Source organism: Trematomus bernacchii, unplaced genomic scaffold (genome assembly GCF_902827165.1).
Source record: "Trematomus bernacchii unplaced genomic scaffold, fTreBer1.1, whole genome shotgun sequence".
NCBI lineage: Eukaryota > Metazoa > Chordata > Actinopteri > Perciformes > Nototheniidae > Trematomus > Trematomus bernacchii.
In genome coordinates, this window is record NW_022987966.1 from 535,001 (window position 1) to 548,081 (window position 13,081).

General features: G+C 43.1%; 1 protein-coding gene across 1 annotated transcript in view; it reads left to right on the forward strand.

Annotated features, from left to right (window-relative positions):
- Window positions 1–6,095, forward strand: part of bbc3 (BCL2 binding component 3) — a 14,129-nt gene extending 8,034 nt beyond the window's left edge. The window contains exon 4 of the mRNA XM_034115917.1: window positions 3,203–6,095. Coding sequence (XP_033971808.1) covers window positions 3,203–3,298 — 96 coding nt within the window. The 3' untranslated portion in view covers window positions 3,299–6,095. The remainder of the gene's footprint in view (window positions 1–3,202) is intronic.
- The last annotated feature ends 6,986 nt before the right edge of the window (window positions 6,096–13,081 follow it).

Genomic DNA, 13,081 nt, shown 5'->3' on the forward strand with positions numbered 1-13,081 from the left:
GACCCCCACAAAGAAAAAGAAAAATACACACATACAAGGTCATCATCTTAACAGTTGTTTATGCTCATCGAGTCATCCGTGAGCAGAGCATCAAGTTGGCATGCCTATTACAGCTGAATGCGGCTATTACCATTTTGTTCAGCAAAACGCCTCACAAACGTATTAAGATCAACAGCTTTAGTGCGTTTTGATTCAATGCTGAGTACAGCCAAACTTGACAGTCTCTTCTCCGTCATTGTAGACCGCAAATACCTCATTCCTTCCATCTGCTTGAGTCCGAATGCTTCTCGTTTTGCGCTGTCCCCCCGTTCAAATGAAATCGCCGCCAATCATATTTCCAAGCTCGCACCAGGGCCGGGGGAGGGGTTACAAGACTCGCGTCTTGTGCTGCATTTACTTGCACTCGGACATTAGAGAGTTTCTCTCATAAATGTCCGATGAGCCACAACTTTTCTTTCAAAACAAAGATGCCAACTGGGGTGGCAGCTGGGGTGGCAAGGCTATTTTTTAGGGTGGCAGTTGCCACCCCGTGCCACCCCGGTAGATCCGCCCCTGTGTATAACACATGTAGACATTTTGACAATAAAGCTGACTTTGACTTTGACAGATCAATACTCGCGTGTGAGATTTAATCGATGATATCTGAGCCAGTTTAATCTCTTTTCACTTTTTACTGTGGACTTTTTTACAAATTTCCGTCCTAAAGTCTTTCCACCTCTGTCTCCTACTTCCTCTTTTTCTATGCAGTAATAAGTTATATAAATGTGTACTTTTTAGAAACTTCATTGCACACAGTCCTCTTTCAAATTCATGTTCCCTCCCTTATGTTTTTTTTTCAGTTTCCTTCCTCATCATTCTTGCTCTAATCTTTATAACTATATTAATTTAAGTATGCCCTAAACACCTGAAAACAACACAAACACATTTCACATCCAAACGATACTCCCAGATTAAATCACAGTATGTTTTTACACTGCTGTCTGTCTGTTTCCTTGTATTGTTATGTCTTTAATTCCCTCCCCCCTCCCTCCCCTGTAGTTTAGATCGCGTGAGGAGTTGGCAGCAACTCTCCACACACACTCACACAAACACACACACTTCCCCAGTCCCCACTGCTCTCTCTCTCCCTCGCCGTCCCGCCTCATGCACATAAACAAATATGACGTCACCTAGTCTCGACTCACACTCGGGCACGGGTCACACACAAACACACGCACGCATGCACGCACACTTTATAAGGGTGCAGCAGTTGGTCCCCTCATGGAGCTGTCTGTTCGCTCTGTGCAGGAAGACAGACATAAATGGTTTTGTTTACCACCGAGCTGAAAGCACAGTCAGAGACTTCTTCTGTATAGCAGTTAGAAACAAAAGTAGGAGGAAAGGAGGGAGATTGTGAAGGAGAGAGGGAGGGAGGGTTAACCACAGGCACGTGAGGTTCAGACCGTTCAGAGTAGCATCTTTAACTCACACACTTGTTTATCCTCTCGTTCAAGTGTTTCATTATTCCACACCATGCAGCATGGAGTCTCTTTTTCTGTTCTATATCCTTCTCCTGTTCACAAAAATAAGAATATGTGTCCTCCGTCTTCACAAGAAATCAAACAATCAGCTTCTAGGATTTGCTCCTTTCCACCCAGGTATCATTATGGTCCAACTTCAATTATTTGGCTCTCTTGCGTTCAAAATGCTGAAGCAGCTGTAAATGATCCCTGAAGCACCTCAAGAACAATCAGTCAAACTCATTTAAAAAACAGGTTCCAACCCTTCATCTGTGTCTAAATTAATGAATTGTCTGGCATAGCTGCTGCCATGCATGCCAACAGAACAAAGGGAACACCATTGACTTGCATGAAGTTACAATCATGTGATAAAGTCAAGTGCAGTTTGTAGGGCGGGTCATTAAATGCGCATTTTTTAGCATCTTGGCCCGCCTTAAAAATGTCAGATATTGAATGATCCAACTGTTTTATTATCTCGGCCAGGGGAAAGTTTGGTGAAGTGTGTGTTGATCTCTCTCTGTCCGCCATTAACCTCTCATGCAACAGTCTTATATATTTTTGTGGTGATTTTTGACAGTATGCTCAAGGACTTGTCCTGGTTGCAGTGATTCTCAATTTGGATAAAATATATATTTTATTGACTGCTTTAAACCGTCATTAATCTTTCTCAAATGTTCTCAACTGCTTCCTTAACGAAAGACATTTCCAAATATCAGCAAAAAACGAACCTCACATTGTTTGTTGCAGGACACTTTTTTTATTTTTATGGCTTACTGACATTAGGCGCGTTCACACCAAGTACTTTGCCGTACTCAGTGCCGGCACTTAGTGCCCCGGCACTTATTACCCCAGGGCACTTAGTACAGATCGAGCTCACACCAAGTACTTTGCCGTATTTAGTGCCAGCACTCAGTGCCCCGGCACTTATTACCCTTGGGCATTTAGTACAGATCGCGCTCACACCGGAATAAATTCCCTGAGGGAAGATTACGCAAATGAGCCGCTGACGTCACTTCGTCTTCTTCTGCTTTGGGTTTACTGGCAGGCCGCAAACAACTTCACGGCGTATACTGTCACCCGAAGTCCCCGGCCGGAAGTCCCCGGAGTTGGGGACTGGCTTCAGTAGAAGCTGCTGGGACTCCCAGCAGCTTCTACTGAAGCCTTCCGAGTAAATCGCCAGAACACCGACACCTCCTCATCTCCACCGCTCCCATGTTTTATTTTGTGTTGCCATAAGTTAGTCTCTCTGCGTTTGTGCGCTGGGCGAATGCTAATGCTAATAATGCTAATGCCAGGATAATAAAATGGCGGCTCTACAAAACATTTCAGAGTTGTACGGGGCGTGGTTTGCAATTCGCCCAGCCAATCAGAACTGGGACACTTTTTCCCCCAGGAAAGTACCATCTCTCAGCAGGCACTAAAAATGGGGGTAAAAGTTCCCGAGATGAAGTACTCTTTTTGGTGTGAACGCGACATAAGGGGTACTAACGGAACTAAACGCGAAAAGTACGGTGAAAAGTACTCCGGTGTGAACGCGGCTATTGAGAGAGAAGTTATGTCCTATTTTGGACTACACATTAATTCCATACCTTGTATGTTATCATCCACTTAAGTTCATTTTGTGCCTTTTGTTTTGAACTCTTTGGTGCCACCTTGACTGAATATTCTGGACTAACGTCTCTTTGTATGTTTCTCTGTCGCAGGGTGCCGTCCCGCTCTGGCAGGACTGGAGAGACGTCTGCCGAGGATTCTTCAACTTCGTCACCCAGACTCTCAGCACTCTGTACAGGATCACATAGGAGAGTGGTTACCATGGCGACTTTATGCATCCAGGAGTGTGGCTAGGGAATGGAACAAGTCCGACTGGTTGCTGCACTGTTTTAATCCCGGAGGATTTATGTGACCCGAAATCAAGACCTTTTTTTTTGGGAAGAAAGGGAGGGATGTGAGGGCGCCCCCTGTGGCTGAGCTCTGAGTCAGAGTGCTGTGGAGCTGTCTGTCTGTCAGTCTGCTGGAACAGACTGCAGCTGACGGACCGCCTGCCGTTTTCATTCCTGTATATTTTGTAAAATCCACTGGCTGTCTCTTCCGGGGCTCATCTCTTCCATCAGTGTGTGTGTGTGTGTGTGTGTGTGCACATGGTAAAGGTCATTGGTTCCAACGAATAGGTTAAACTACAGATATTTCAAATCTGGCCTTTTTTTTTATACCCCAGATGAGTTTATAGGTCAGCTGTTTTGGAAGTGAAGTTCTTCATGGGTCACTGGAGCGTTTTCATTTAGCTTTAATATCAGTGACCATTTACTGGAGGATGTGTTCTTATTTCCAAAATGGATGAAATCCCTCCAATTTGTTCCCTTTGTTTACGTACAAAGATACAGAACTGACCTGTGTCTGACGTGAGTGTTACTGTCTTTATTTTGTATTATTATAAACTGTGAAACTGGACGCTGAGTTTGCATCGCAGGGACAAATGTTGGATGTTATTCCACAGAGTGAAGCTCTCTCCCAATCAGAGACCTCTTCCTCTCAATACACCACGTGCCTTCTGCTCAGTGACTCCTGCAACCAGTCTCTGAAAACCAGGACAATCTGACACACACACACACACACACACACACACACACACACACACACACACACACACACACACACACACACACACACACACACACACACACACACACACACAGCGGTTTAAGTTAGCAAGTGTCATTTGCATCACATTTAAATGCTAAGGCCTCAGCACGGTTTGAGGTCATTTAAGGACAGACACACGTTCCTCTGTTCATCCTGCCGGTGTTAGAGCAAAGTGTTTAAAGATGCAATCTGTAAATATTCTTTTGGAAGGTTCATCTGTTTTTTATGGACTTTGAAAGTGCTTATGAAAGCGAGAGAGTTCACAGTTATGTTTGTATTTCTGAGCGGCCGTTAGCATCAGCAGAGCGAAATTAAATCCAGTGGATTTGAAATGGTATTCCAAGATTTAAAGAAAAATATATGATTTGGACCTTTTGATTGTTAAAAAGTATTTGATGATGTTTTGTAAAACGACCCCTTCAGTTACGCGATTACGTTCCATGTACTTTGGGAGAAGATGTTTATTGCTCATATGAAGAGCATCATTTATTTGTGGATGTAGCCTCTATCTGTAGCGTGTTTTCTTTTGTTTGATTGTTTTTTACGCAATGCATTATTTATTTATTTTCTTACATTCCTGATCAAAACTATGATTTAAGCTGTATTTGAGTTGTAACTGTTAAAACACAGATTGAGAGCTAAAGCTGTTAAAAACACCCAAAGTAGATCATTTTGGAAAAGCAGAAGAAATGAATCATTTAGAATGTTGTCAGCTTTATGAATTGGTACCTTTGCTTGCCACAAAAAGTAAACGGCTCATTCAAATAAAACGCTATTCTGTTTTTAAGCAATGGTCCTATTATTATTATTATTATTATTATTATTAGCAATACGTTTGGCGGTAAAGCACAAAGGGTTTATTACTGGATGGCACATGTTTCTCCAGACTTCCCATGTGTATATCAGAGGAAATGGAAAGCACCAGAAATCTTCCTCTATACAATCAAAAGCACTGAAAGAAACAAATCAAACTGTTAGCAATACTTTACAAGATTCAAGATTGAAAGGTTTATGACATGTACAAAACTACAGTGTAATTATAGTGTATGAAATACTGAGATCGCAGGTGCAATTTACTCTGACTGAACTGAAAACCACTGAAATTCACCCGGGTATTTCTGATGTAAATGTAATTCAAAAACTGTGTGCTAATGGTGCTAGACTGAAAAAACTGAAACGACTTTAAATAAATGTATTAGTTCAACAGATTTAACATAACTGTATAGGGTTAGTTGACCTTAATATTATTGCTTTCAACTATCCTAATACAGTTATGTTAAATCTGTTGACATTATACATTTAATTAAGGTCAGCGTTTCACTTTTGTCAGTGTACACATGCTAGATTGTACATGTAATTACCTCTAACATACATTGGATTAAAGTGCCCGTTTAGTTGAGGATTTCAACTTTTATTGGATTAGACTGAAACATGGACCTTTGGATTGCTTTAGATTCAAGATCCAAAGTTTTACTGTCATATATAAACACCACTACGGTGTAGTTATGTAATGTATGAAAAACGCAGGTTCCTCAACAGTGCAATCGACAAGACATTAGAGAACTTTAAAAGATTGAACGAGGAAGTGATTGTCTGTTTCACTGTGCAGCTCTCACCTGGCCTTAGCTTCACTGTTTTGTATATTTGTTGCAGAAGAACCTTGTTTTGTTCATTTCTGAAAGCCTTGATGTATTGTTCCTGATGGACCGGCTGGTTCTGCAGAGGACCAGCTGTTTGATGCCTGTGTTCATGTTCTTGGTTCTGTTATCTGGCAGTGTTTCCTCTTCACTGCGTCATGTGCTGCAGTCCTGATGCTGCCCCCCCCCCCCCAGCGGCGCTCAGTGTCACTCACATGCAGTGTGTTTTTGCTGTTTTTAAACCTTTTGCTATTGTAAACTTTCTACATGATTTTGTACTTTGTTTCTTTTTCATACAATAAAGATAAGGATAAATATATTCACTTGTTTGGTGTTTTATGTCTAACATTATATGAAGTAGAAGAAGTGTGCTCTGTATAAACGGAAAAATACAATATACGTTTTTTTAATAATAAGAGCTAATAGTTTGTTTTTATAAAATAATTATTAAAACAGTAAAAATAAAATATTTTTGATTTTTCTGTTGTTGTTTTACCATAAATCCTGTTTCATGTTGAAACCCTTAGAGTTAGTGTGTGAATAATTTAAAATACAAAATGATTCTGATTGATAATGAGTCTTAGAAGCTCCAGTAGTTTGACAGTTCAGGATTATATCTTTTAAAGGATGATTCTGGGTCAGTAGCTGCCGGCCCGCCCCCGTTGGAACACAGAGGCACAATGTGAGCTCCAGAGAGGAGACAGAGATTTCTACCGGCAGATAGACATAAACGCTGCCGTGATGAAATGCCATATCATGTTCCAAACCACATCAAGGATTATTTCTGAAACAGTATGGAGCTCAAATGCTTTTCTCTTGCATGTTTACCACAAGGTGAGTTCCTTTTTTTATTTCCTGCTTTTTTACACATACTCTCTCCACAGCTTAGCTCTGAGTGTTAACGATGCTTGCTAATGTAAACAAAGACCATATTACGTCCAAAACATGTCGCGCATTGTTTCTGATAGCGACATTTCTGATAGGACCTTGGGTGTAAAGCCAGCGCACATTTCCGATATTACGTCATATCGGCAGCAAATCTGGATCAGCTCCGTTGTTCCCCGTTTTTAGAGATTTGGGTACATTTTGCATGATAGGAGACCTTTGACATCAAACCACACTTAAAGTTATATACAAAAGTAAAAGTAATGCAAAATGGTCCATTTCAGAATAATAGTAATATATATATATAATTGTATTATATAACAACTGACGCATTATTGTGTTCATCACTTTAACTATTTAGTTCTAACTATTTACTGGGTTCTGAATTTGTATCAGTAAAAAGTTTGACCTTAATCTATTGCAATAGTTCATAATTAATTGGTTGAATATATTTTGTATTATAAAGCTTAATTTGCAAAGCATCTAAAACTGTATGGAGTGTTATAAATGCAATAGAGTGAATTTGTCTCTGAATTGTAGTGGAGTAGATACTTTAAATAGAACAACCTTAGGTAAAGTAGAACTTTCCCAAAGTTGTACTCGAGTACAGTGGTTGACTAAATACAGTTACATTCCCCCACTGTCAAGTAAGAAAAGCCTCTCATGAGACTCTTTTGCTCAAAAAGATGAAATAAATTAAATAAATTCATAAATCCCAGTTCTATTCATTGAGAGCCTCAAGAGTAGACGATGACATTAGCCGCGTTCACACCGGAGTACCTTTCACCGTACTGTTCGCGTTTAGTTCCGTTAATACCCCTTAGGCGCGTTCACACCAAGTACTTTGCTGTATTTAGTGCCGGCACTCAGTGCCCCGGCACTTATTGAGCCGCTGACGTCACTTCGTCTTCTTCTGCTTTGGGTTTACTGGCAGGCCGCAAACAACTTCACGGCGTATACTGCCACCCGGAGTCCCCGGCCGGAAGTCCCCGGAGTTGGGGACTGGCTTCAGTAGAAGCTGCTGGGACTCCCAGCAGCTTCTACTGAAGCCTTCCGAGTAAATCGCCAGAACGCCGACACCTCCTCATCTCCACCGCTCCCATGTTTTATTTTGTGTTGCCATAAGTTAGTCTCGCTGCGTTTGTGTGCTGGGCGAATGCTAATGCTAATAATGCTAATGCCAGGATAATAAAATGGCGGCTCTACAAAACATTTCAGAGTTGTACGGGGCATGGTTTGCAATTCGCCCAGCCAATCAGAACTGGGGCACTTTTTTCCCCCAGGAAAGTACCATCTCTCAGCAGGCACTAAAAATGGGGGTAAAAGTTCCCGAGATTAAGTGCTCTTTTTGGTGTGAACGCGACATAAGGGGTACTAACGGAACTAAACGCGAAAAGTACGGTGAAAAGTACTCCGGTGTGAACGCGATCTGTACTAAATGCCCTGGGGTAATAAGTGCCGGCGCACTGAGTGCCGGCACTAAATACGGCAAAGTACTTGGTGTGAACGCGCCATTTGATTTACTCTGGGACAAATTTCACTGTGGACTGTGATTTTGGATGCGGCTGCTCTGAGAGGACAGATGCAGATGTTTACAGATGTTGGTGCTCTGGGGGCGGAGCAGGGGATGGACAGACAGCTCTGGGGTGTGCTTCACATCTGGAGAGCAGCAGGGATTAAGACATATCAGGTCAAGACCCTCGCTGCCCACTCACTCACTCACACACACACACACACACACACACACACACACACACACACACACACACACACACACACACACACACACACACACACACACACCATTACTGAGTCAACAGGCAGTATTGAGACGAGTTATCCTCACTTAAACTCCTCAGCAGGACGAGCCAATCAGGCAGCCCTTAGAGCAAAAGCAGGGATCTGATTGGCTGCAACAGCAGACACTTGGTGTTTGCTGCTACGTGGAGAGAGTGACCACACAGCAGGGGCACCAGGCTTGGATTTAACACTGTGTATGTGTGTGTGTGTGTGTGTGTGTGTGTGTGTGTGTGTGTGTGTGTGTGTGTGTGTGTGTGTGTGTGTGTGTGTGTGTGTGTGTGTGTGTGTGTGTGTGTGTGTGTGTGTGTGTGTGTGTGTGTGTGTGTGTGTGTGTAGAGGATGGAGAGAAATGACAGCATAGTCAGCATGTAGAGTGTGTGAGAGCTCATTGGCTGTTTGTGTTGCGGATAAGAGCGGAGGTTTAATTAAAGGGGCAGATTGAGTTTAATGCGATGTCCCATAATTAATCTCCTCTCCTAATCCCAGTAAAAGAGCAGTGGCACCGAGCAGCTCCTGGGTTCCATTCCAACACTCTTGTTTTGCTCCTCTTGTCCTGATCAGCTGCAAACACCCCTCACAGTATACTTCTGTTACTTAATATGTAGTATTCATTATTTTCTAATTCTGCCCCACAAACCTCCCTGTGTTGTACTGACAGAACACCCAGTGTGTGAATGGACACATCATGTTTTGTATGTTTTTAATTCAATTGTCACACATGCTGCTTTTCTTGTACAGTAAATGTCAGGGAATGAAATAGTATGTTCATTGTTTATTCAGCAGGGTTGTATCAAAGAACAGTGACTCTCATTTACTTCTTCCTAAAATGTAAAACGATGTGCGTTTGAAAAGTTAGAATGACACATAAAATGTTGAATATGGGATAACCTACTAAAGTCTCTGAATACCCTTATTATTATAGTATGACATGCTATTTTATTATTTAATTAAGGGAAGTAATCATTTGTCAATATTATCCCTCGACAAATGCTCATTGTCTGGTAAGTTTTTCCTGGGGAAAAGTCCCCTAACATACACCATATAGTAGTGATTCTTCATCTAAAATGGGGATCAATTTCAGGGTTGTCTGCTTGAGGCCCCCGAGCAGAAAGATGAAGAGAAGCATCCCCTCTTAGCAGAAAGATGAAGAGAAGCATCCCCTCTTAGCAGAAAGGTGAAGAGTAGAATCCTCTCTCATCAGAAAGTTGAAGAGAAGCATCCTCTCATCTCGAACGACCTCGTGCTGGGGGTGCTCTCTGCAGCCGGAGAGTGTGACCCTCTCTCTCTGACCCTTGGCCTTGAGAGCTGTCCTAGTTATCGGCACAAGACCTGATAGGGATGATTTCTGAGTGATGACAACTCAAAGTAATGGATTAGCACATTATCATTTAATTACAAAAATAGGATAGGCCCCTCAGAATAATTTGGGAGCCTTCCTGACACATGCACATTATCATTTTGAAGGTTTGTGTTAGTCATTTAACATCCAAGAATCATATACTCATCAGTCCATAGCAGAGACATGTTATTGTAAGTTAAAGGTGAGCTAGTCCCTGTGGATATAACCCCTTACCAATGATTCTAAATGTTATATTAATTCACCATTTACGTTTTGATAAAATATTAGTTTATCAGAAATACATTGTCTCTTCCATAAAACATAGGTTTGAGAAATAAATTACCCAATATAAAATAAATTACTCAATATAAAATAAATTACTCAATATAAAATAAATTACTCAATATAAAATAAATTACTCAATATAATTGACTCTTCCCTCCCTTTTCTTACATATGTTACATATGAAATAATAACTTAGGAGTAGGGTTGGGAACTGAAACTCGGTTCCACCGCCCGGCACCGCCCTTCATTTTTTTAAACGGCATCATGTAAGTTGACAGGCGGCAGAGGTCCACAGTTGCCCCGCAGCGAGGCTCCCCCCGCCCTCCCGTAGACAGTTCACGAGCTCAGTCACTTCATAACACCAAAGATGGGTCGCGGTAAACGCTCTAAAGTGTGGCTCCACTACACTAAAAAAGAAAAAGACAAGGCACAGTGCAATGCCTGTGGCAAGTTAATAGCTTGCCACAGGCATTGCTCAGTTAAAATAAAGCACAGCTATTGTGTAATACATTTGTATTGCATATATTTTTTTTATTTGTAAAAATGTCAGTTAAAGCTTAAAAGAATAAAGATATTTCTGTTATCTAAACGTTTGACCTCTTTCTTTTACAATTTTGGAATCGAAACGGGGAATCGATAAGAACCGGAATCGATAAGCAGAATCGGAATCGGAATCGGAATCGGAATCGATACATTTCAAACGATACCCATCCCTACTTAGGAGTCTAATTAATAATCTATTAATCGAGAAGACTCAGTATCACCTGTGTGCAGCTTACAAAAATCTATTGTGAGAAACGAGGGGTTACGTATGGTAACCCTTGTTATATAAGCACAGGCGGAGCCCTCTACTGGACTCTATGGGTACTACCTTATCATGCAAGCATTCACCTACTGAGACTTCTATAGACGGGCCTACCTGAATGCGCGCGCATCTCACCGTATAAAAGGAGGCCTCGCCTCCTGACTGTCATCCTACACCTCTCTTCAGCGAGCGCTATAGGACAGACAGTGCCCCAAGTAGAGGGCTCCGCCTGTGTTTATATAACAAGGGTTACCATACGTAACCCCTCGTTATATCTCTCACAGGCCCCGATGTATACACGCGCTGTCGTCCAACAGCACCGTTCCATCCCACTGCCCCTGACCGGCTTTCTGGTTAGCAGCCGCTGCACCGCACCCTCCTTTACCTCGGTTGTGACCATGGAGAAGTCTGGGCCGCGGCTGACAGAGCACACTCCGACGCGCTTACCTCGCGAAAAGTGTGCTCGGAAAACAGTGCTCCGCCCATAGGCAGACGGAGAGAATCCCCAGCCCTGTATGGGCTCACTGTGCACCACCTCTCCCGAGTCCCTAAGGAGCACGGGGAGAGCGCAAGTGCCCCATGTCCCCCACACTCAGATACTGACCTTGTGCAGAGTGTGTGTGGACTATAGTGTGGAGGGCTCTCCCCTCCTGCCCTTAGGCAGCCTGTGCACCGCCCTGAGAAGGGACGCACGTCTGCTCTCTGACAGGGTGGCGCGCAGCGCGCCTGCATCGAGAAACTCTCCCAAATACAACGCCTGTTGGTGAGGTATGGGGGTGCTCTTTTTCCAATTGATCGCAAAGCCCAACTTGGTTAGGTGTAGGATCAATTGTGCTGTGCAAAACTTGCCTGTTCCCTAAACCTGGCCATGACTATGAGGTCGTCCAGGTAAAATAAAACTCTCATGCCATGGGCGCGCAGCGGCTGGAGCGCAGTGGCCACATGCTGAACGTGCGTGGGGATAGGGAGTAGTCGAACGGTAATCTGTTGTACTCGTAGGCTATCCCCTGGAAGGCAAAACGCAGATACTTCCTGTGCTCTTGAGCAATTTCTACATGAAAGTACGCGTCTTTCAGGTCGATGGTGGTGAACAAATCGCCCGGTTGCACTAGCCCCAGTAATTGTTTTATAGTTAACATGCAGAATTTTCTGCAGGCAATGTGCCGATTCAGGCTGCGGAGATCTAGAATAGGTCTGAATTCTCCTGTCTTCTTGAGAACCAGGAAGTACATGGAATAAAGACCCTTTTCTCTGTGCTGAGGGTGCACAACAGACACCGCCTGTTTTTGCACCAGGGCCTGAATCTCTGCCGAGAGGAAACCTATCTCCTCCTGGGATGATAGATTTACCTCTCGCATACCTTTGAATGGAGGTGGGATGCTGCAAAACTGGAGTGAATAACCCCGTTTCAGCGTCCTGTCCATCCACTTTGTTAACACACAGCTGAGTTTCCATTCCCCATAACATTGTGTTAATGGACAAGCCCTCAGCTGTGGGGCCCCAGCTATGAAGCTGTGATACTCCCTGGTGACCCGTTCCGCCGCAAAACTCCCCGTGAAGGGAAGTTCTGCTCATGGAGGGTCGACACAGAAAGGGAAGATATTTTACTGAGGTCCCTGAACGCACCGCCGCACGCTCTTGTGTGAGCGCGCGCTCAGCCATAATGTCCCCTTTACCACTACGGTTAACTGCATTAATCGGAGTCTTTACTCTAGGCGTAGTGTGTTCCCTGACAGTAATACGCCGGCCATAATGCCCCTGTACCCACATAGCGCCTTGATAGCACTTCCTGCGGTTTATCACTCTCATTCTTTGCAGGAGCTACAACTGGGGCAGCGAGTGGGGAATTTGTACGGTCAACATTATGTGTAAGTGTAGAATTGTAGAAACAAATGACACTCAGACTTGGATACAGATACAGTGTGTGTGTGTGACAGCCGACTGGTAAAGAGATTGTCAGAAATACTTGTATTGTCCATCGCAAAATCCCTGCATATGGTTATTAAAAATAGGTGTTTGTCATCAAAGCAACAAGAAAAAGCTGCATATCTGGATGTTCAGGTCTCTGAACACTGAGGTCTGTGAACATGAGAAAGTGGTCTGCTCTTTGTACCATTGCTCTCCTAAGTTAAATACTTTTTTCTGTTCAACATTTAAAATAAACGGAAGTATTGGGCTACTTTTTCAGTAA